Source organism: Delphinapterus leucas, chromosome 1 (assembly GCF_059928025.1).
Source record: "Delphinapterus leucas isolate spDelLeu-1000000601 "Yukka" chromosome 1, BTC_Dleu_Yukka2, whole genome shotgun sequence".
Lineage (NCBI taxonomy): Eukaryota > Metazoa > Chordata > Mammalia > Artiodactyla > Monodontidae > Delphinapterus > Delphinapterus leucas.
The window spans coordinates 52,160,638-52,182,855 of NC_143129.1; the positions used below are offsets into that span (position 1 = coordinate 52,160,638).

Consider the following 22,218-nt stretch of genomic DNA (forward strand, 5'->3'; position numbering starts at 1 on the left):
ACAGAGGTATTCTAGAGAGTAGCCCACCAGCCATTCTGTGAGCCCACCCTAGACTGAAGTCAGCATCTTTCAGAGGGGTTTGGGAGAGTCTTCTAACGCAGCAGGTTGGGTAAGAGAGTAGCCACTGTACTAGTGATGTGGAACATCTTTTCATATGCTTATTACCCAATATCCTCTACTGTGAACCATCTGTTCATTTCATTTACCTATTTTTCTAGTGGATTAGCCTTTTCTTAATTATTTACAAGTGTTCTTTAGAAATCCCAGTACTAATCCTTTGTCTTTTATGTCATAAATATTTTCTCCCAGGATGTTGCCTATCTATTAACTACTTTTCTGTAGTTATTCTGTCTTGCAGAAGTACTTAATTTTGATCTAATGAAATAAACTATTTTTCTTTCTTTTTTTAATATATTTATTTATTTATTTTTGGCTGCATTGGGTCTTCGTTGCTGAGTGTGGGCTTTCTCTAGCTGCGGTGAGTGGAGACTACTCTTCGTTGCGATGTGTGGGTTTCTCATTGCAGTGGCTTCTCTTGTTGTGGAGCACGGGCTCTAGGGCGTGGGCTTCAGTAGTAGTGGCACATGGGCTCAGGAGTTGTGGCTCGTGGGCTCTAGAGCGCAGGCTCAGAAGTTCTGGCGCATGGGCTTAGCTGCTCTGCGGCATGTGGGATCTTCCTGGACCAGGGCTCGAACCTATGTCCCCTGCATTGGCAGGTGGATTCTTAACCACTGCGCCACCAGGGAAGTCCCACTATTTTTCTTTCTTCATAGCTTTTGCTTTCTATGTCTTAAGAAAGCCTCCCCTGCTTTGCTAAGATTCTGAACATATTCTCCTATGTTTTCTTCTAATACTTCAATAATTTTATGATTCCAGACGAGGAACTTGAAGTTCAGAAGTTTCAGATATTTGACGAAAATTATAAAGCTAGAAATAATCCGGGATCCATATTGATATATATTTATATATAATCTCCAAAGTCAATGCTACTACTTTATACTACTTTCCTGAAGAAGGAATTAAAGTCTGAGAGAAGTAAAGTGAAATACATGGATGTCCAACAGTGGTAAAAATTGGATGAATGCACATGTTTGTACTGAGTACATAAATGGTTGACATATAAATGACTCATCATCAGCCACAGAAAACCAGCACAACCTCTTCCACCCACAGAAACTGTGGTCAATAGAATTTAGATGTCCCAGGTGACTGGACATCGAAATACTATTGAGCAACTACCAGGTACAAAATAATAGTTGGACCTCGAGGTCCAACTTCTCTTATTCATACATTCCTCCATCCACATTCAAGCAAACAAAAATATACCGAACACCTAGCATGTCCCAGGTAACAAGCGCCACACACTCATAGATGTGGACTTTGCTAGACTCCTTTGCATGGATAGTCCGCAAGTTCCTAAAGCTTTGCTTGCTCAAAACCAACCTCTGCATTCGCAATGTACCTTGAGTTGTGGTCATTTAGGTCACATGCCTTCTATCTGCTACCAGAAAGTGAGCCCACTAGGGTGATGAGATTTACATTATGCTCCTCTGCATCCCCCAAAGCACAGAGCCTAAGGCCCTGACAGTACAGGTGTTCTGTTACTGCAGTTACTACACTGTCGTGTGATGGATGCTTCACTTCCTCTCTTGTGGACCACATTTGATCTTTTAAGGGTGGGCAAGAATGAGTAATGAATAATGAATGAATGAACACTTTGTATTTTCATCAAACAAAGCCTTCTTAGTGATTTTACCTTTTCATTGAGGTCACTATTTATTCTCACCACTACCGGTCATCTTTCCAGGTGTCACAGTCTTGTTATTACCATTATCTCCTGAGTCCTCTGTCTTCCTTTAATACCTATAATAAGCTGTCAAATCTTGTTGCTTCTATTGCAACCTTGCCTAAACCTTTTCTATTCTCCCTGCCACTGCCTTGGTTCAGGTTCACTATCTCTTGCAAAAACTATTATGAATGATCTCCCACCCAGGCTCCCCATACTACTCCATATTACACCTGCTGATTCCACATAAACTTTCCTGAATCATAATCTCATTCTGACAACCCCTAGCTTAAAAACTTCAAAGGCTCCCATTAATCCACTGAATTGATTTTGGACCTCTCAGCTGGACATCAAAGCTCTGTGTATGACCCCATCTACGTTTTGCCTCTAATTTCCCGCTGCTCTCCTACTGATGCCTTCTCCTGACCCCTCCCGCTCCCCAATCAAACAGGACCATGTGCTTTTTATTAAATATGTTTTGGGTTTTCCATCTCTGTTACTTCAGCCTGGGGCACTCTCCCTCATTCTATCCTTTGAGGCCCATTGTAAACACCAGCTCTTTCATCCAGTAGGTCCTGATACCACAACAGACAAGATATCTGCCTTCTTTGATATCGGCAGCTCTTTGTGTTGTCTTCTTGGAATCAATCTTGTTTTATTTATCTAACCTTGCTTTATTTATAGACATTAGGTACTTACCTTGTTTACTGCAATACAAGCGCCTTGTGGTAAGAGTCAGTGGTTTCCTTATTTTTGTGTTTATCTGCAGAGTTTGGGACAGAGCCTTGTACACAGAGGCACCCAGTAAGCTACTGGTTGACCTGAACAGTTCCCTCAACTTTACTGTAAGCTCCTTAAGGACAGTGACTTTAAGTACACTGTGTCTCTCAACCCAAGTAAAGGCCTTGTGCATAACAGGTACTCAAAACATACTTGTTTAAGTACTTTCATGGTTCCGGAGCAAGATTTTTCAAAACAGATGTAATACTGGCATTAACCTAAAACATTCACTTAAATCTCTCTCACCAATTAACGTAAAAGAAAAAGAAAAGGAACACTGACTCTAACGTTCATTATTCTTTCCTTTCGTTTTATGTGATAATGCCTAACTCTTATTAGGTGCTTATCACGTACCAGGCACTGCACTCAAAGTTTTACAACAATCACCTCGTGTAATCCTCCCAAGAGCACCATGAAGTACTGTCTTTTTCCCCAATGGGTGGACAAGAGGTTTAGAGAAGTGAAGTAACTTGATCCTGCAATGAGTAAGTGGCAGAGCTGAGATCTGAATCCAGGCAGTTTCTGCCTCCAAAAACCCATGGTTGTCACCATCATGCCATATGCCTTGGTTATGTTTGCCAACCCTCTTAATTTCAACAGTTTGCATAAAAAAAAAATCTTTTAAAAAGTACTTCAAGCCACATCTTAAAATCATTCTTTGAAACATAAGAACATCTTGACTCTCAGATTATTTTAATGGACGTAAAAATAAAGAATTGTTAAGTCTATCTCGTCCACCTTCCAATGTAAGCTTCAAATTTAGGAGGCTGTTTTCTCAAATGGTATGCATGGTCAGTACTTGATTATGCATCCCCCCAAATGGAGGTGACAAAGGTAACATACTTCCAAATAACTGAAAATCATTTAATTTTGGAACGCAGTCTAGAAATCTCAGAACCAAAAATAACCATTTAGTCCCCATTCTCCTTGTAAGTCTTCATATACCTGAAAACTCCTCTTGGTGGCCTGGACTCTGATTCGCTGGCAGAGTAAAGGGGTGTAGGGTTGACATAGATAATCCATGAGTAAATAGGCCAGAATTTCTCTCTTTTTGGATCTCCATTCAGTCTGCATGGAAAAGCAGTAGCACCAATTCTGACCACAGTGATGAAAAAGAATACACGAGCACCAAGGAACTGATAGACTGTGAATCTGACAGAGAAGGAAAAAAAGCTATACTGGCCCTAAATATGATGAGAGCAACACTGAGGAAAAACTCACAAGCTGTAAGATAAAAGTCATTGATTGCCTTCCTTAGGATTTCAGAGATACAAGCATGTGAAGTAGAGATGGACACTAGTAGTTACATCTAAGAAAGAGCCACCAGCAGACTGGTCACCAATGTCTCTTTAGCCTCCAATGGAAATACTATTACTAAAGATGAGATTCATAACTTAAGATGAAATTATATCAAGCAAGGACAAACTTTGTTCAATAAAATACAGCAGAGAACTGACTACTGATGTTTCAACTACTCAGATCTTCTATTTATCTATTCAAAGCAAAAAAAAAAAATTCATGTAAAAAGTCTGATAATATTAACTTCCCTATTTAGTCATAGCTACCTTTTCTGGATTTAAGTATTGATGTTAAAATATACCACAGGTATGATGAACCTCTGTGACTTAAGGGATACCTTAAAATCCAAATCCCATTTATAAAGCAAAATTTTATCAGAGTATTTTTCACTCCTTTAAAATGATCTAAAATAGTTGCTGATACTTGAGTTTTTCAAGTTGCAGATCATATGTTCAGAAAAGAATAGAGGAAAAAGAGTGAGCCTGTTATGTTCATTAGTGTATCATGGAAAAATGACAGCCTTAAATACTCATGAGCACTGGTGAATATTCTGCCTACTCCCTCTGCTGTAGCAGAAATCAGAAAAACAAAGCACATAACGGAAAAAGGAGTTTAAGTGAAAATATTTTATGACATTGCAAACTTCTTAAAAATACATTCACTCAAACATGAAAAAAATAGCAAGCAATTAATCCCAAAGCAAAAGAGAAAAACAATTCTGCTCCAACATAACTGAATAAATGCATATTCTTAACAATCTGTAATCTCTTAAGAAATCAGCTAATATGATAACTTACTGCTTGTTTAAGAGATGGAATATTAAGGTGGAACATATATATTGATTTGTATTAGAGAAAGAGGTTCCTAACTATGTTTCAGATCATTAGAATTCTCACGTTAACTCAAAACCCACAATACCTTAACAGTGTGAATGTGAAGTACAAATTTGATAAAGACCTACCTTCAAAGTACCTTATTTTCCTTTGAAAGGCAACTTCCTTAACAACACTACATATCGAGAATAATGAAACTTAGCCATTCACTGTGATCTGGACACGAGTTAAAGGATGCAGAGAAAAAGAAAAAAGGTAATGCCCCCACCCCCATAAAACTCATTCCTACTTTATGCTTTTTCCTTTAAATTTAACCATTCTGAAATACTAATAATTTTGCTACATTTCCCCTGAAACATTCTCTATGAAGATTAAAGAAGGGCTTGTTCAAAAACAAACAGGATACAGGAGTACTGGTACAGCTTCCAGGCAAGCTATAAATAGCAACGGCATTTTCAAGAAATCTCATGCCAGCGTGTAAGCTGCAGTTTAAACATGCAGTGAAGATTTTATTATAATGCTGTCACCAAAATTCATTGTTATACGAGAAAGTCAATGCTTACCAAGTTTTCTTGGTTCCTGGCTGCTATTTTTTGCTCCTCTTCTGCCCCATTTTTCATGTATTTGACCTCTTCCACCGGTTTGATCCTATACTCATCTGAGTGCCAAAAAAGAAAAGACATTTTATAACTTTTTTCACAATGGGAGAAAAGTGTCAGTAAGAAAAGCCCAACAGCATAATTTGTTAGAGCCCCTTCCCTGCGGCCTTTCTATGGGGTTCATCTGAAACAATCTGGAAGAAGCTTCACCAGCCTCTTTTTATGAGGCGCTCTCCTCTGTCTACTGGGCAAAGCTCAGCAACACGAAGGCAGCTAATGAAAGTGGCACTGCCTGGTCCTTTCACAGAGAGCAGATGGTGGCAGCAGAAACGGAGGTTATTCCATATCTAAAGCCTATTCGGAATTTATACACATTAGGGCATAGCGCATAATGGTTTAAGGAGATTTTTCTCCTTGAGAATATTCGTTCAAAATGCCTGTGGCAGCAACGTTATGCAGTACGTTCACACCTGAATTTCTTTCTTTTGGAAAAACAAAGTAAGACTAAAGAGCTTAACTGATCAACAAATAGATATAAACAATTGGAAACTGAAATTTTCCTGTGATCCCCATATTAAATGTGGAACAGTCTGCAACGATTTCATATGATACATACAGACTTTAATCTCTCTGTAAAGTCACATACATGAAGAGCCATAATATCACACGGCTCTAACTGGTAGGTATATCTATCACTCAAGGCGGGACAGTATAGTGGACCATGGACGGGACCTGGACTTTGCAACAGCCAGAGAGAGAGTACAACAAACTCCAATATCAAAACACATCATAGAACAAACTTGGGAAAACTTGCAATTAAAGTTCCTCTCCAGGGCAGAGGTTTGGTGATGCCAATGATGACATTTTCACCAGATTTCTGTCAACAGGAAATGACTTGGGCACACTAAGGTCAAAAACAGGTGTGACTTTGAGTCACCTTTAGTCCAGTGTGTAGGAAAAATCACAGACATTATGGAATTAGAAAATTTCATCAACCAACAAGCTGATGATTGCCTAGCATATGACATGGAATAATGTCTATAAAAGGCTACCTAATAGACAGATGTCTATCACTAGGAAGTTGCAATATATTTCCTTATTGCCTGTGGTTAATTTGCTACAATGACTATATGCTTATATAATTTCTTGCCTTACTATTTATAATACCATTTCCTATATAGTTTCAGGCTTCCTCATACTATCCCTTAACACGCTACCCCCAAAGATGTTTGTTACAGTTAATATTTCTTCAAGTAATTATGCTGTTCCAATGTTTCTCAAAATTATCATCCTTATGAAAGTAATACATTTGCATATATCTGAATAAAGACTCCATGTTCACAGCTGAGCCAATTGTTTTTTTCCATCTGACAATTCAAGGTAGTTATGGATTCTGCTTCTTTCTAAAGAAATTAGAAAGACTGGTATGAGGTTACAGTAATGAGTCCTTTAGGAATACCACATCCTAAATGTATTAACAAGTTAATCAATGGGTTCTGATCCACAATTACAAAATACAGAATTTCACATTCCAATTTGGTACTCAGAAGAGAAAAGAATAAGAGAAAGTTAATAAATTTGGCACATTTAATTAAGGATTATTTACTCAGAAGTTGGAAAAGCACTTGTTAATTGAAAAAGAAAAGACACTGCCTAATTATGCCTCCCATACAATTAAACAGAGACAAAAAATAAAGGAAAAAAATAATAGCTAAAGATGGGTCTCCCTAACTTCAGTTTGGAACATTAATATTTACAAATGATGGTTCACTGGGATAATTACTAACATTTAACTGATCTAAATTGTGATCTTAATTACTTACAGTGAGTCTCTAATTATTTAAATATAAACACACATACATACATTATTTGTTTTAAACACAATTCCAGTGGACTCTATCATTTTGTCTAGAGGACACAAAACCTCACATGATGAGATGGGGAAAGCATAACATTTTAGGACCTAAGCAGAACCTTCTGAAAGAGGCTTCCAAAAGACGGTCCTTTGCCTGCGGCACAGCAAAAGGTTTCTTCTAGAGGAGACCCGCCCTTGCCTTGCCCGCTGTCCTCTCCCACCCCTAAGCCACAGCCCACAGTAGACACTCTCTAAACAGCTGAGTGATATTCAATCTTCATTCTCTTTTTATCCCTACAGGAAACACAGCTGAATTCAAAGTATCAATAGTAGACAAACTATTAATATTTTTCTAATATTTTTCTTCAATGAAGAAAAGCTGCTGGCTACATGTCTTTCAAAGCAGTGTTATCCCACATACAGACTTTTTATAATATCACCAATTTAGAAAGAGGATAGGTTTTAGTGTGTCATTAACAAACACGCCTGGCTAGCCAATGCTGTCTTTGTGGAGCACGCTATAACTGGATAAAAAAGAAAAACAAACAGCCACGACTGCAAAGCCAGACCTATCATTATTACTTACATAACACACTGCACAGAATCCATCGTGGTATGAAACAAAAAAGCCAGCAAGACCCTTAGATAAACCACAATTTGTATAAAGCAAATACTTAAAAACGGTCTGTCAAGTCTCTCAAAGGCTGGTGCTGGGGATGAAGATGCCCATCTGGAAACAGACAACTCGCCAACCAACGTGTCACACATTTCCATGGCGATGCAGCCGTCAGGAACGGCACTCTGTGTGGACCAATGGAGCATTTAGGGTTATGGCAGTGACACAACCACTACGGAAATCCATTTTTCCTTTTGGTGAGGGCACAGGGGAATCCGTGTGGGACTTTAGCCCCTTCATCAGATCACACACTGGAGGCAACTGCAAGTAGCAGAGCCACTGTTACAAGCCAGAGAGCCCCGCCCGGCAACAGAACAACCTGCCAGCTTAATTAAGAGGAGCCACAAGCAGACTGTCTTCCTCTGGCTCCCTCACACCTGTTCACAATTTTTCTTTTCTTCCTGTTGATCTTGTCAGGTGGCTTCTTAAAATGCACGTCAGGAGCTGTTGGCTAACACCCAGTTTCGAACCTGCTCCCCTTTCTCCCTATGTAAACAGTTGCAGGCTGTGCCAGTCAAAATAGATCTGGGGTAAAAGCACTGCTGTGGTGATATTTTTAGCATTTTATTCCTCAGATTCCATCAGAAAGGGCTACACTTTCTGTGGCAGCTCTATCATGCTAAAGACACACTGTTGCCCACCAAATCTCTGCGCCTCACGTTTGACGTAAAGTACCTCATATATACATATATAAAATGAGGTTTTTAGAACTAGAAGGTGATCAGTTGGTTGGACTTGCTTCAGATGTTATGGAATCATCCCCATTTTCAGGATCCTGTCAATTCTTCCATTGTCAACAACTCACTGGCCCCTATCCTGTCCTCCCAAGTTTTGCAGATGGAAGATCTGCTATAAGGTTACATTTATAAACAACGGAACTGACTTCAAAGTGAGTGAATTAGAAGATGAATGCTGGAGTGAGTTCATAATGCCATAACTATTAAAAGGTTAACAATTCTCATAAAAGTACATATTAGATGGGGAAGGAGGAAGACAGGCAAGAGTTCTAGAAATGCTACTCTTTGAGGTAGGAAGGGATCTTTTTTTTTTTTTTTTTTTGCGGTACGCGGGCGTCTCACCGCTGCGGCCTCTTCCGTCGCGGAGCACAGGCTCCGGACGCGCAGGCCCAGCGGCCACGGCTCACGGGCCCAGCCGCTCCGCGGCACGTGGGACCCTCCCGGGCCGGGACACGTTTACCCGCGTCCCCTGCCTCGGCAGGCGGACTCCCAACCACTGCGCCACCAGGTAAGCCCGTAGGAAGGGATCTTACAGTTCTTTCCTAGAACGGTGAAATTCGTATCTATTGATACTTTCACACTCAAGTCTTCTTCTGATCAATGACATATGTACCAGAATGAATCTTTCCCAGGACTGTTCCGATTTCAAAAACTGCGCTAATGTCCTCATACCAAAACAATCCAACATCTGGGCATCTTCACTGGATTGCTTCATCATCCAAATTTTGCATGAAGATTCTCTAGTAGACTTATTATTATTATATGCTCAGGAAAATATGAGGACTTGGAACAAGAGGTAAAAGAAGTATTTATAAAAATAAACAAACCAGGGCTTCCCTGGTGGCGCAGTGGTTGAGAGTCCGCCTGCCGATGCGGGAGACACGGGTGCGTGCCCCGGTCCGGGAAGATTCCACATGCCGCGGAGCGGCTGGGCCCGTGAGCCATGGCCGCTGAGCCTGCGCGTCTGGAGCCTGTGCTCCTCAACGGGAGAGGCCACAACAGTGAGAGGCCCGCGTACCGCAAAAAAAAAATAAACAAACCAATTAAAAGACTAAACTATTCTGCATTTTAGTGTAAACTCACTTCCCTTGGGTTTCTCCCACTGAACATCCTGTCCCCCATGCTAACTAAATTCAAGTCCCAAAATCCTGGTACGACTTCAAATTCTTGCCTAGGATCTTTCTTTACTTGGTGAGATTTTTTTCAAGAGATGAGTATTCACGGTGGCTAAGAGCTTAGCCTCTAGAGCTTGAATGACTAGCCATATGGCCTTGGGCAACTTACTCACGCTTTCTGTGCCTTGTTTCTTCATTTGTAAAATGGGAATATTTATAGTACCTAATCTCACACATAGAGTCACATGAATTAATATATGAATATACTTAAAACAGTGCCTAGCCCATAATAAATGCTCAATAAATGTTGGCTGCTGTTTTAGAAAAACTGTGCTGGTTCTGCAGGGAACACTATTTCTAATGCACAAAATCCATCAAGGTATAAAAACAAAAAGCATAATGTAAACATCCAAAATTAATTTAACTGAAAATTCTGACTTAACTATGCTAACAAATAAAGTGAGAAGGGAATATTATCGTCCAGGATAAGCCTTTAGCATTTTTTAACTAAATGCATATAGTGCTTTAATTAAAATAAAACATAATTTTAAAACAACAATAAATAACTTTTATGACAGGAAAAAGAAAAGTGATCATTATTTGAGTGAAACCAGGGTTACAAGAAAATAATGTTCCTCTATCTTCCTTTATATCCTAACTCAATTATTGCCATTGGCACAGCTCCTAGTCTCGGCCTTCCTTGAGGGCACAAGAGTGAATGGGTGAGGTTCAGGAGAGTCTGAGAACCTACCATGGGCTGGGCTCTGTGATAAGCAATGGAGGGGGTGTGGAGGGGGGAGACAGTGCCCGGGGAAAACCACTGTCTTGGGGGGAGGCTTATGCTCTGAGAACCCTTCTGCTACCTGGAGCACGTTCCTCAGGCTAGACTGACCGCACAAGTAGGCTGACCCTATTCCACTCAGCCACAGTCCACCAAGACAGACTAACTCTGGAAAACCTTATGCACAAAGTAGAGACTCAGCTGAAGGACCTCATAGACCAGTATCAATTCTCTGAGTCAGGCAGTCCCTTCACGATAATTACTATATCCTCACTTGCAGAAAGTGATTTCGCCCTTTCCAATGTAATAGTTATCATTAAGCAATTTCTAGAGTGTGTCTCAAATCAACCTAATAAAGGAAAACTAATTTCAAAATAAGATTGTCTAATACATGAAGTGCTCATGGTCTAAAAATATAAACTGTTAAAAAATAACAAGCAGGGAAATTATGTTTTCAGACTCCATATTTGTAGAAGATTAAACCCTGGCCACTGGGTCTCCACTAGGGGAATTAGGAAGATTGTACATATTTGTACGTATCCCCCTTTATGATATCTCATAATTGAAAACTGTTAATATCACTAAGAGGGCAAGTCTCATATGTCTACTGTATCCTTATTCACTAGTGAAACCTAATGCTTGGATATATTTGAAAATCAGAGATAGCTAAAACATATAGTCTTGCTTCAGTCATGTAAAACTCATTTCAGCACACCCTCACTAATAAGGGGTATTATGCTTTTTAAAAATATGCAATGAATTGAAGGGTGAAAATGGTATCTAATTTTTATTTTAGTTTGATGTTTCAAAATTTACTAGTGATACTGAATACTTCCCCCCGTTTTGATCATTCATGTGTGCCCTTTGTGATATATCTCTTCATATCCTTTGACTCTTTTCTCTAATTGGAGTTGTAGCATTTTTCCTATTGACTGTGATATGAGCTCTCTGTAAACTATACCAATTTATGGACATACTTCTGGCCCCAAAAGGTCTGGGCAAAAACGCCTCTTGATTTTCATTCAGACATGAGGTGGTGGAAGGAACTAGCAGCTTTCTGTCTTTGAGGCAAGTGCTAGGCTATCCCCTGCTGTCTTTTCTGTGTTTCTTTCCTTCTTCATTTCAGCAATATTCATTGAGCACCTACTGCATGCCAGAGAATGTAGTACTCAGTCCTGGGGTTATGCCTAGGGAAGGGAAGCAGAGCCTGTTCTCAAGGAGCTCACAGCTAGTAGGGGAAGATTTAAGAAAATGAGCAAATAGAGTGCAGAATGTCTGCAGCCATGAAGCAGATGTGTGGGGTGACTGTAATAAGAACAGAAGGGAGGGACCCCCCTAAGCAAGGATGGGGAGAGTCTTGGAGGAGGTAACGTTATCTCACTGGAGCGCTGAGGAACACTAGTGTGTGTGTGGGAAGGACAGGTCTAGGCAAGGCGACGGTGAGTTTAACAACCAGAGAGAGCATGGCAGACAGGAACACTGCAAGTGGTCTAGTACGGCCAACACGCAGATTCCAGGGGGCCTCAAGGGATGTAGGGAGCAGAGGCTGCCAGGGCCAGTGCAGGAAGACCTGGTATGTGAATACTACCAGAGGCAGGCTCCATTCTGAGGGGATACGGTCTCCCCAACCAGGGCCCAGACTGAAGCCACCGGTACAGGCTAAGCTTCTGTCCTCTGGCCTGTCCTCAACCATCTCCTCTGGAGAGACCCCCCAACCATCGTAATCCAAGGCTTTCTCCCTCTCTCTGAAAGAAGGTGTAGCAAAGGTGGAACTTACATGGAGCAGTGGAGGTGGACCAGTCAGGTGAGGAAGGTGAGGAAGGACACACGGAGAAGACTGGCCAAGAGCCAGAGAAAGCAGCCACAAAGAGTCTCACGAGGGTGGAGTTTTTACCTGGAGTCAGCTGGTGGGGCACTGGTGGGGCTGGAGCTTAAGACACAACATCTGCCAGAACCTGTTTCCCGCCTCCCTGACAGGTATGCCTTCAACTGGTGATGGGGAGATATCACAGCATGCAGAACAGGGAGTGGCTGGGATGGGGTGTGATCCATCCTAGGGGCAAAGAAGCTGCCACTGAACCTGATCCCAGCTCCTTCCCCTTTGGCGGGACAGCAGTGAATCACAAGGGACAGAGCACCGGCTTCCAAGGGCCTTTCTCTTCTGGACCTGGCTTGGTGACTTCCCAGCTGTGTGCCGTGGAGGCAGGGGATAGACTTCTCTGAGTGAACGGAGTGCGTTGCGATGCTTGTGCATGGCTGCTATGGCCTCTTAGCATTCTTAGGGTCTTGTCCACGCCTCCGAAGAGGACAAGCTGAGAGGTGTCCACAGCTGCAAGGATGGTGGTAAAGCTTCCCTCATTACAGCACCCTTAATAATTAAGACTGGACCTGCAGGCCTCATTCCTGAATCATTGCATCATTTCAGAGGCCAGATAGCACATCTCCTCCATTCATCTGAGGCTCATTCAGTGACCAGGGAACTACTGGCCAGTCATTAAGGGCCCCGGAACATGCATCTTCTGACACACTCTGACAAAAGACATGCCACCAGATGCAAATCCAGCCTGGACTCCTTTAGGAATGCGTATGCAACCAAGGCTTTCCTATGGAGAGGGGGTTTAATTTTTGGATCATACAGTAATAATTCCTAACCAAGAAAGAGAATGAGTGGCGAGCCACTCCCAGAGAGGGAGGGCACGCATGGTGGTTCTGACAGCCATTTACCCAGCTTCTCAAGAGCCCTGCTCTGACTCTTATGGAGTGCTGGTTTTCCACCAACCACAGAAAAGCTGGAGGCCAGCTAAGTCCTCTCTACTATTCTTGGTGCGGTTCCTCTTATCCTTGATAACCGTTCAAGAAGAAGCCTGCCCAGCTGTCTGTCCTCTCCCCTGCTTTGATTTAATCCTCATGTCGGCCCTATGAGGCTGGTATTATAACCCATTTTCCAGTTGCAGAGATTAGTCCTTGATTGGCTGGTCAAGTGGCAGTGCTGGTTCTAACCCAGGTTGGTTGGAATCCAGGGCCAGGCTCCTAACCACGAAGCCAGTTCTTTTTTTAAACCGCAAAGCACAGGAAATAATTACCCTGAGAAATGGTACAGGCATGAAGTATGAATGGATTCAGAAAGGATATGGACATATTTGCAAATCACAGTGACATAAATAAAAGTTATAAAGACAACTAACATTCATGGGTAACATCAGGGAAACTATCAGATCCCTTGTCAGGTGTCTGGAGCTTCTGTCGGTGGAAGATACCATCCCTGTGCTCCTTAAGTTAGGAATTAATATACCAATCAAAGTAAGGGTTGTGAGACTTTTCATTACAATGCCGATTTGACCACCACTGCATCTAATGGAAGAAAACGGACGCTATTCTACAGTATACAGTAAATACTGCAATGTCTTTACAAAAACTTTGTATTTTGAAAGATAACTTCCTTTTAAGCCTTCTGTTATACACTACAGTTTTGATATATGATCCTAGCATTAAGACCAAGCAATAAATCTAGGATGTCTTCCTTCACTGGAGGTGGAGAAAGAGGAGGAGGATGAGAGCTTTCGTTTATAGAGCCCGTTTTTTGCTTGTTTGTTTGTTTGTTTGTTTGCGGTACGCGGGCCTCTCACTGCTGTGGCCTCTCCCGTTGAGGAGCACAGGCTCCGGACGCACAGGCTCAGCGGCCATGGCTCACGGGCCCAGCTGCTCTGCGGCACGTGGGATCTTCCCAGACCCAGGCACGAACCCGTGTCCCTGCATCAGCAGGCGGATTCCCAACCACTGCGCCACCAGGGAAGCCCCCTATAGAGCCCTTTAAATGTCCCCGATCCAGTTCAGAAAATCTGTTATACAACAGCCCATTTAATGCTCACAGGGCTCTAAGAAAGAGAACCGTCAATGTCTCCATCCTAAGGAAACATTCACTCATCCATCTAGCTATACCATCCAGTAAGTGGTGGGACTGGGGCCAGGCCTTGAACCAGGCAGTCTGACTCAGATCCCAGGCTCTTACTTGACTTTCCCACAAACGTGTAGTAAAGTTAATTCCTGATAAAAACAAAAATTCTCTTTGTTTGCTGATTTCCATTACAGAACTATTAGAAAATGTTATCACAATATGGATCCTCTCCCCGAATGGAAGTCACCTTTAAGATAAAGATAAACCTTTTCAGGTCAGGCATTAAAAAATGTATTATGATAAAATAAGATCTAAAATAAATGCAAACAGTTATTTTCTTTTTAGGGGTAAACTATAAGGCACTAACAGCAATTACGAACAGATACTAAGAGAGGGGCTCACATGCCTTCCTTTGTACATGAAGTCAATAAAACTCCAATGTCATTCCACTGTCAAGAGGGCTTGAAATGAGAGTTGCTTTTCTAGGACTGGCAATAAATTTCTGCTGATTCATTCACAGTTAATCCTTCACTGCTGCCCAAGATCAAGGGTCATGAATTTGCAGGATGGCTGGTCAGGATTAGGAAATTCTATGATCATTCCAGAAACTCTTCCCATTTAATGTGGCTGCCATAGAGTTAACCAAAACATTGAACAATTTGGCCAATGGTGTGTGTGTGTGTGTGTGTGTGTGTGTTAAGGAGGAAGGACATTTTAATGTTGATCTGATGTAATTCCTTTAACTGGGTTCTGACTTAAGTGGATTTCTGTTCGGGAAAAGATTCTCAGATAATAATCCGGATGCTTAAGCATCCCAATCCCCTCCCCCTCTCCCAAGGCACCTCACCAGCAGGCCAGACGTGCTTGTGCTCTTTTTTGATGCAGTCTGGCGATGGGGTGAGGAGGTTAGCGGGAAACTGCAGCAGCCTGGATTTACACCAGAAAGAGCAGAGCTAATGAGAAGAATTGGGCTAGAGTGGAAAGTTTTGCAGAAGATTAGAAAGGGGAGATTTTGGAGGTAGTCCAAAGAAAGACAGACAAAAAGTCACCAGAGTGGCAGAGAGCTAGAGATTCACGGGAATAGATTTCAGTACATTGTGAAGTACGTTTATGAATGAGATGCCTCTGGGATTCTTTATTCAGTAAAAATTTAAATTGCTTTTCAGTGATCTTTGGTGATTCTTTTAATATGCCTCTGGACTGAAGCTCACTTCTGGGTGCTACAGCCATTAGAAATAATTTAGTGGCAGCAAAATCATTAGCAAGAATAGGAAGAAATTGGATAGAGTTGTTTTCAGTTAAAGTAATTCCCAAGGCTATAAGCACTGCCACTGAATTTTTAAAATGGAAAAGCACAGCTAAAATACAATTTGTGATAAAAGAGTACAGCTTCCCTACTTATAAAAAATATTCATGACTCGACGTTCACTGCGGTTCTCATGAAGAAAGGCCCCAGAAGGCGAGGAGAGAGCTCGTTCACATGTGCATATGAGGGGCGAGGAGGGTTCTCGCTCTCTTTCTCTCTCTCCTGCCAAGTCTCTACCTCTTCTCACAAGAGATTCATTCACATAAAACAAAAGATCACTTCCAGTTGCTATGAGTCGCCAAGTTAGATTCCCCTTAGAGACTAAAGTGTGTTCTGACAGCGACAAAGAATAGCTCTTCAGGAATAACGTGTCTGGGTGAGTGGGGGGAACAGCATATTCGAGGGCACTTTAATGGCTAGCAGCACAGTAAATAAGAACACACCATCTTCCACAACCTGGTCGGTTTGAACGAGACTATTTTAGTAACACATTCTGCTCAATTTGTTTGTAAGAGATGGTAGCTGTTTTTATTATTTCTCTTTCGGGAAGGATTCATAAGGGCATTTGAGCGGTTCAGTTAAATTCAAATTGTGCAGTATCGCAATTGTGAGGTAGGCTCTGTACTGCGAGCCTGAGGACACAGAGCTGATGGGTAAGTGGTCCTCAGTGACCCTCACCCACCATCTATATGTAAGCTACTTAAATGTAGATTACGATAGTGAAAGTTCTCCACGGTCCATTTTGCTTCCTCAACGGGGATGTACAGTAGCAAAAAAGAACTGCTGAATCATTTCACACCTGTTAGAATGGCTATCATCAAAAAGACAAGAGATAAGAAGTGTTGGCAAGGATTTGGAGAAAAGGGGACCCTCCTGCACTGTTGGTGGGATTGTAAACTGATGCGGTCACTATGGAAAGCAGTATGGAGGTTCCTCAAAAAATTAAAAAGAGAACTACCATATATATGATCCAGCAATCCCGCTTCTGGGTATACATCCGAAAAAGATGGTGTCAGGATCTCGAAGAGATACCTGCACTCCCATGCTCACTGCAGCATTATTCACAAGAGCCAAGGTATAGAAAAAACCTAAATGTCCATTGATGCAGTAATGGATAAAGAAAATGTGGTACATATAGCCAATAAAATAGTATTCAGCTATGAGAAAGAAGGAATCCTGCCATTTGTGACAACATAGATGGATCTTGAGAGCACTGTGGTAAGTGAAATAAGTCAGAGAAAGACAAATACTGTATATCACTTACATATGGAATCTAAAAAAGTTGAACTCATAGAAGCAGAGAGTAGAATAGTGGTTGCCAGCAACTAGAGGGTGAGGGAATATAAGAAGATGCTGGTCAAAGAGTACAAACTTCCAGTTATAAGATGAGTAAGTTCTGGGGATGTAATGTACAGCATGGTGACTCTAGACAATAATACTGTATTATATACTTGAAAGTTGCTAACGAAATGATCTTAAATGTTCTCAACGTGTGCACACACACATAAACACACACACACAAAAGATAATTAATTATGTGACGTGATGGACGTGTTAACTAACCTTATTGTGATAATCATTTTGCAATGTATATGTACATCAAATCCTCACGTTGTACACCTTCAATTATACCTTCTATGTCAGTTACATGTAAATAAAGCTGGAAATAGTAAAAGAATAAATTAATTAAATTAAATAACTGCTGTAACTTCTAAGCCTTTGAATGACTTAAATCAAACATTTTCAACACATAGAAAAGTATGAAAGGCCCACACCATTCTATACAAACAGGCCAAAGGAGAATTTGGGAGGACAGTTCACACAGAGACACAGAACAGCCACAGTTCCTTAGCACATCTTCTGTACCGCTTTCTTTCAGCTACCTTTCTAAGATACTGCTTGCACACAAAGGCCTGAGTTAGGTAAAATCTCGAGAGTTCAAAGATCTTAAAGTATAATGCATGACCTGGACATGTTCCAAAGTTTCTTTTACATGGTGTAAAGAGGCTTTTAACCTGATCAAGGCCAGTGGGTCATAAGGTTCCCCACTGCTCCTGCAGGATCTGGTAGAGGTACACTCAACGTCTGGGTGTACAAAGTATCTGCCAGACCATAAGAGCAAAGATTGCAAGCTCACCCCTCTTACTCCACCACCATGTCAGTTTCCAGAAACAGCCGACATCACCGTTTGAGGCACCTGTTTCCCGTGGATCAAGCCATGTCACCCACTCTTAGGTGTGGGTTTCAAGCCTTGAAATCCTTTTGACCTCCCCTCAACTGGGGAGGGCCTAGAAATGATTCACTTGTCTCCTTCAGGAAGCTCTATGGGTAGACTTGGCCTTAGCCAGGTCTGACAGTCTACTCCCTACATAGCAGCCAGAGTAAGCCATAACATTAAAACCAAAGTCAGACTACTATTACTCCCCCACTCCCAAAACCCTCTCCTGGCTTCTATCACATTTAGAATAGAATCCAGAGCCCACATTTGAGCTTGGGGGCAACACACAGTCTAACCCAGCGGTCCCCAACCTTTTTGGCACCAGGGACGGGTTTCGTGGAAGACAATTTTTCCACGGACTGGGGGGGTGGGGGGAGGGGGCTATGGTGCAGGCGGTAATGCCAGCGCAGCGATGGGGGAGCGGCAGATGAAGCTTCGCTCGCTAGCCCGCCACTCACCTCCTGCTGTGAGGCCCGGTACCGGTCTGCTGCCCAGAGGGTGGGGACCCCTGGTCTAACCCCAGGCTGCCTCTCTGAGTTCATCACCCACCACTCTCCCCACCTGAGGGCCTCAGACTTTTCCTGGGAACCACCAGCTGCCCCCTCTCGGGGATTTGGCCCTGGTGTTCCTCTGCCTAAAACACTGTTCCTGCGTGTTCTCCTGGCCTGCTCCTTCCTTCAGGTCTCTGCTCAAAAATGTCAACTGCTCAGGCAGACCTTCTCTGATCTATGAATCTAAAATAGCCACCGCGGGGCTTCCCTGGTGGCACAGTGGTTAAAAATCCGCCTGCCAATGCAGGGGACACAGGTTCGAGCCCTGGTCCAAGAAGATGTCACATGTCGCGGAGCAACTAAACCCGTGCACCACAACTACTGAGCCTGCGCTCTACAGCCCGTGAGCCACAACTACTGAGCCCACATGCCACAACTACTGAAGTTTGTGTGCCTAGAGCCCGTGCTCCGCAACAAGAGAAGCCACACAATGAGAAGCTCACACACCACAACGAAGAGTAGCCCCCGCTCACCGCAACTGAAGAAAGCCCACGTGCAGCAATGAAAACCCAACACAGCCCAGAAAAAAGAAAAAAAAAAAAAAAGCCACTGCATCACTGTCTCTTGCGTTTGTTATTTTTCTCATTGTGCTCATCCCCACCTGATAGTGTATTATATGTCTTTCTGTTTACTGCCTGGGTCACTACCTAGGATGTGAACAAAATGAGGGTAGTCATTGTCTTTTTACCTGTTACGTCCCCTAGTAAAAGTCAGTTTCTAGCAATTGCTCAATAAGTATTTCTTGAATGAATAACTGTGATTTTCAGAGTTTTATCTGAGCTAAAAGCATATTGCTTTTCATTTTAATGCTTGGCAACTGAACAACTGCATTAGAGGAAACAAGGCAAGGAACAAAGGAGGAAAGCCATGGTCAAAACTCAAGATCTAAACACTTTTTTTTTTTTGCGGTGCGCAGGCCTCTCACTGCTGTGGCCTCTCCCGTTGCGGAGCACAGGCTCCTGACGCACAGGCTCAGCGGCCATGGCTCATGGGCCCAGCCGCTCCGCGGCATGTGGGATCTTCCCAGACCGGGGCACGAACCCGTGTCCCCTGCATCGGCAGGTGGACTCTCAACCACTACGTCACCAGGGAAGCCCAAAACCTAAACACTTTTAAATAAAGAGACATTTCTGGAGTGAAAGAAGGCAATGGGAAGTAAAAGATTAATGAATAAATATTGTGTTGAACAGCTGACACAATAAAGGCCAAAATGCTGGGTGCAACATTAAAAATAAAATCCTATTTCATATATAATTAGATCATTTCTTCTTTGGTTACAGATCAAAATCAACAGTGACATTTACACAGTGAAGCATGGGTGCCTGTAGCTAGAAGGGAATTTAAATGCAATTTAGCTTGGCTTGAATGTGGTTTTCAAAATGGAAATGCAACATAATGTAAATACAGATTTGTACCACTTTGGCTTTGTTTTACAATCTGAAAAAAATTCATTAGTTTCACAGATTGGTATTTTAGCACCATGCTTTTTCACTTCACCCTTAATCTTTTACCTTCAGTTCTTAATAGCCACGCACATAGCTTTTGAAAATATATTTTAAATGAAAATGTAAATATCTACTTACATTATAACTTAAGCATGACCTATTACTTTTAAGGAAGTGAACTGCATATACTTGTCCCTCTCCACCAATTTCCTTTCCCAGCAATGGCCCTTGTATCTAAGAAAATTTAATTAATACATTGTAATAACCTATAATAGAAACGAATCTGAAAAATATATATAGGTATAACTGAATCACTTTGCTGTACACATGAAACTAACACAATATTGTAAATCAACTATACTTCAATAAAAACTTTAATTATGCAACCTTTATAAACCAAAGACCATTTTTATTCATTGTTTAAAACTGTATCGTTAATTATATGTTAGTAGAATATTATTTATGCATATATTTAATATAACAGCCACAAGACTATTATCTCTTTGTTATCCTTTAGAATTTGACTTTCTATAAGTTGTGACTTTCTCTTGCTTTTTTAGAGTCTGGCTGGACCAACACAGTATAGCTACGTTAAGTCAACAACAAAATCACACTCTGAAAGTGACCAGGTTAGAGTCATCAACCTGGGAAAAGTCATCAACCTGGGAAATTAAATGTTCCCTTTTGTCTAAATTTTGTTTAAAACTATGTCCTATCATACATTTTATTACCCTTTTCAAAAATAGATCTAACATATCCCACTACTACTTCTAACAAAACTTTACAACAGAAAGTCAGCAATACAAATCTCACACTGACCAGCAGCTACACTGTACCAATTCAAGCATCGCTGCATGAAAGATAAACTAATAACCAGCCAGCCAAGATGGAACCAGGGATAGTTAACACCCATATCTCCAGCTTTCTTGCCTTCTACTTGTGGTAATGCTTTGAAGCTACAGAAGATATTGGGAATAATTCTCTCTAAATTTTTAGAAGAAAACAATTATAAAGCAATCAACACTTGGTCAACTTGGGACCATGAAGCTGTTATTTGTTGACCACTACCACCACCATCATTTTTCTTAAAAAAAAAACTCATCAAAACAGTATCATAGGGCTTCCCTGGTGGCACAGTGGTTGAGAGTCCACCTGCCGATGCAGGGGACACGGGTTCGTGCCCCGGTCCGGGAAGATCCCACATGCCGTGGAGCGGCTAGGCCCGTGAGCAATGGCCGCTGAGCCTGTGCGTCAGGAGCCTGTGCTCCGCAACGGGAGAGGCCACAACAGTGAGAGGCCCGCGTACCGCAAAAAAAAAAAACAAAACAGTATCATATATAGTCTTTCCAATGGCCCCGTGGCTCGAGAGAAACTGAGACCACAGAGTCCTGTGAACCGTCCACAGTCTGGGAAGCAGGTAAAGTAGAACCTTTGAACATGAGCGCTCAACACTCTCCCACCTAAGTTCAACACTCACTCCCAAAATGTGGAACTGAGGATGACAGAGATCGCCTTGTAGCAGCCAATCTGCAGCAGCACCCAACCACACCCAAGATCTCCAGCCACTGAGTCAAGGACTTCTCTATAAACTGGGCTTCCTGGGCCACAATCATTTGTTTTGTTTGTTTTAATAAAACCTTAAGCCGTATGTAGCCCACCGTGTGCTCTAAGATAGTTACTTCTGCAAAGAATTACTTACAGTAGAAAATGTGAGAAATGAGAGACTGAGAGTCAAGTCACAAAGGATTAAGGTGGCTCAATTTCGAATTAGTAATCTGTCAAGCCCCACATGACTTCTCCTCTTTATGCTATGAAATGAACAGCAAGACAAGGCCCATTAGCTAAAAATAAACTTCATAGAGGGAATTATATCATACTTATTTCCTATCTTTCAATTTATTTTCAATCTTATGTGACCAATTGGGTGCAGGGCTGAAGACAGGCAGAATGAAACCGAACTGTTTAGTGTACCAGGAGTTAGGAAAGTGAGCAATTTCTTCAGAGCCCTGGAGTTCAATGGGATGGTTCACGGTGAAGTTGGCACTGAGAAGCATGAGACAGAAGAACTTTGCTATCAGCAATAATTCCTAACGAGGGAAAGTGCTACACGTGTTGATACTTCCAGTGGCAACAGGTATATGAAAATACAGAACTTTCTCAATAAGCCAGCATCTTGACCACATTGCTTTTCATATTTTATAACCTATGCAGGTGGTAACTTTAAGTTAAAAAGGACTTGAAGATAAAATAGCATGGCATAGTGGCTGGAGGTACAGATTTGGGGACCATGCTGATAGATTCCTATTGGAACCTACCTCATAAGGTATTCTGAGGATTAAACG

General features: G+C 41.9%; 1 protein-coding gene and 1 pseudogene across 4 annotated transcripts in view; both read right to left on the minus strand.

Annotated features, from left to right (window-relative positions):
- Positions 1–5,350, minus strand: part of LOC111184650 (geranylgeranyl transferase type-2 subunit beta-like) — a 53,547-nt pseudogene extending 48,197 nt beyond the window's left edge. The window contains exon 1 of the transcript XR_016392924.1: positions 5,262–5,350. The product of XR_016392924.1 is annotated as a geranylgeranyl transferase type-2 subunit beta-like (transcript). The remainder of the gene's footprint in view (positions 1–5,261) is intronic.
- C1H1orf21 (chromosome 1 C1orf21 homolog) overlaps positions 1–22,218 on the minus strand; it is a 152,638-nt gene that overhangs the window by 91,154 nt on the left and 39,266 nt on the right. For all 3 annotated transcript variants that reach the window (XM_089910059.1, XM_089910058.1, XM_089910053.1), the window contains exon 3: positions 5,262–5,356. In XM_089910059.1, coding sequence (XP_089766185.1) covers positions 5,262–5,356 — 95 coding nt within the window. The remainder of the gene's footprint in view (positions 1–5,261; positions 5,357–22,218) is intronic.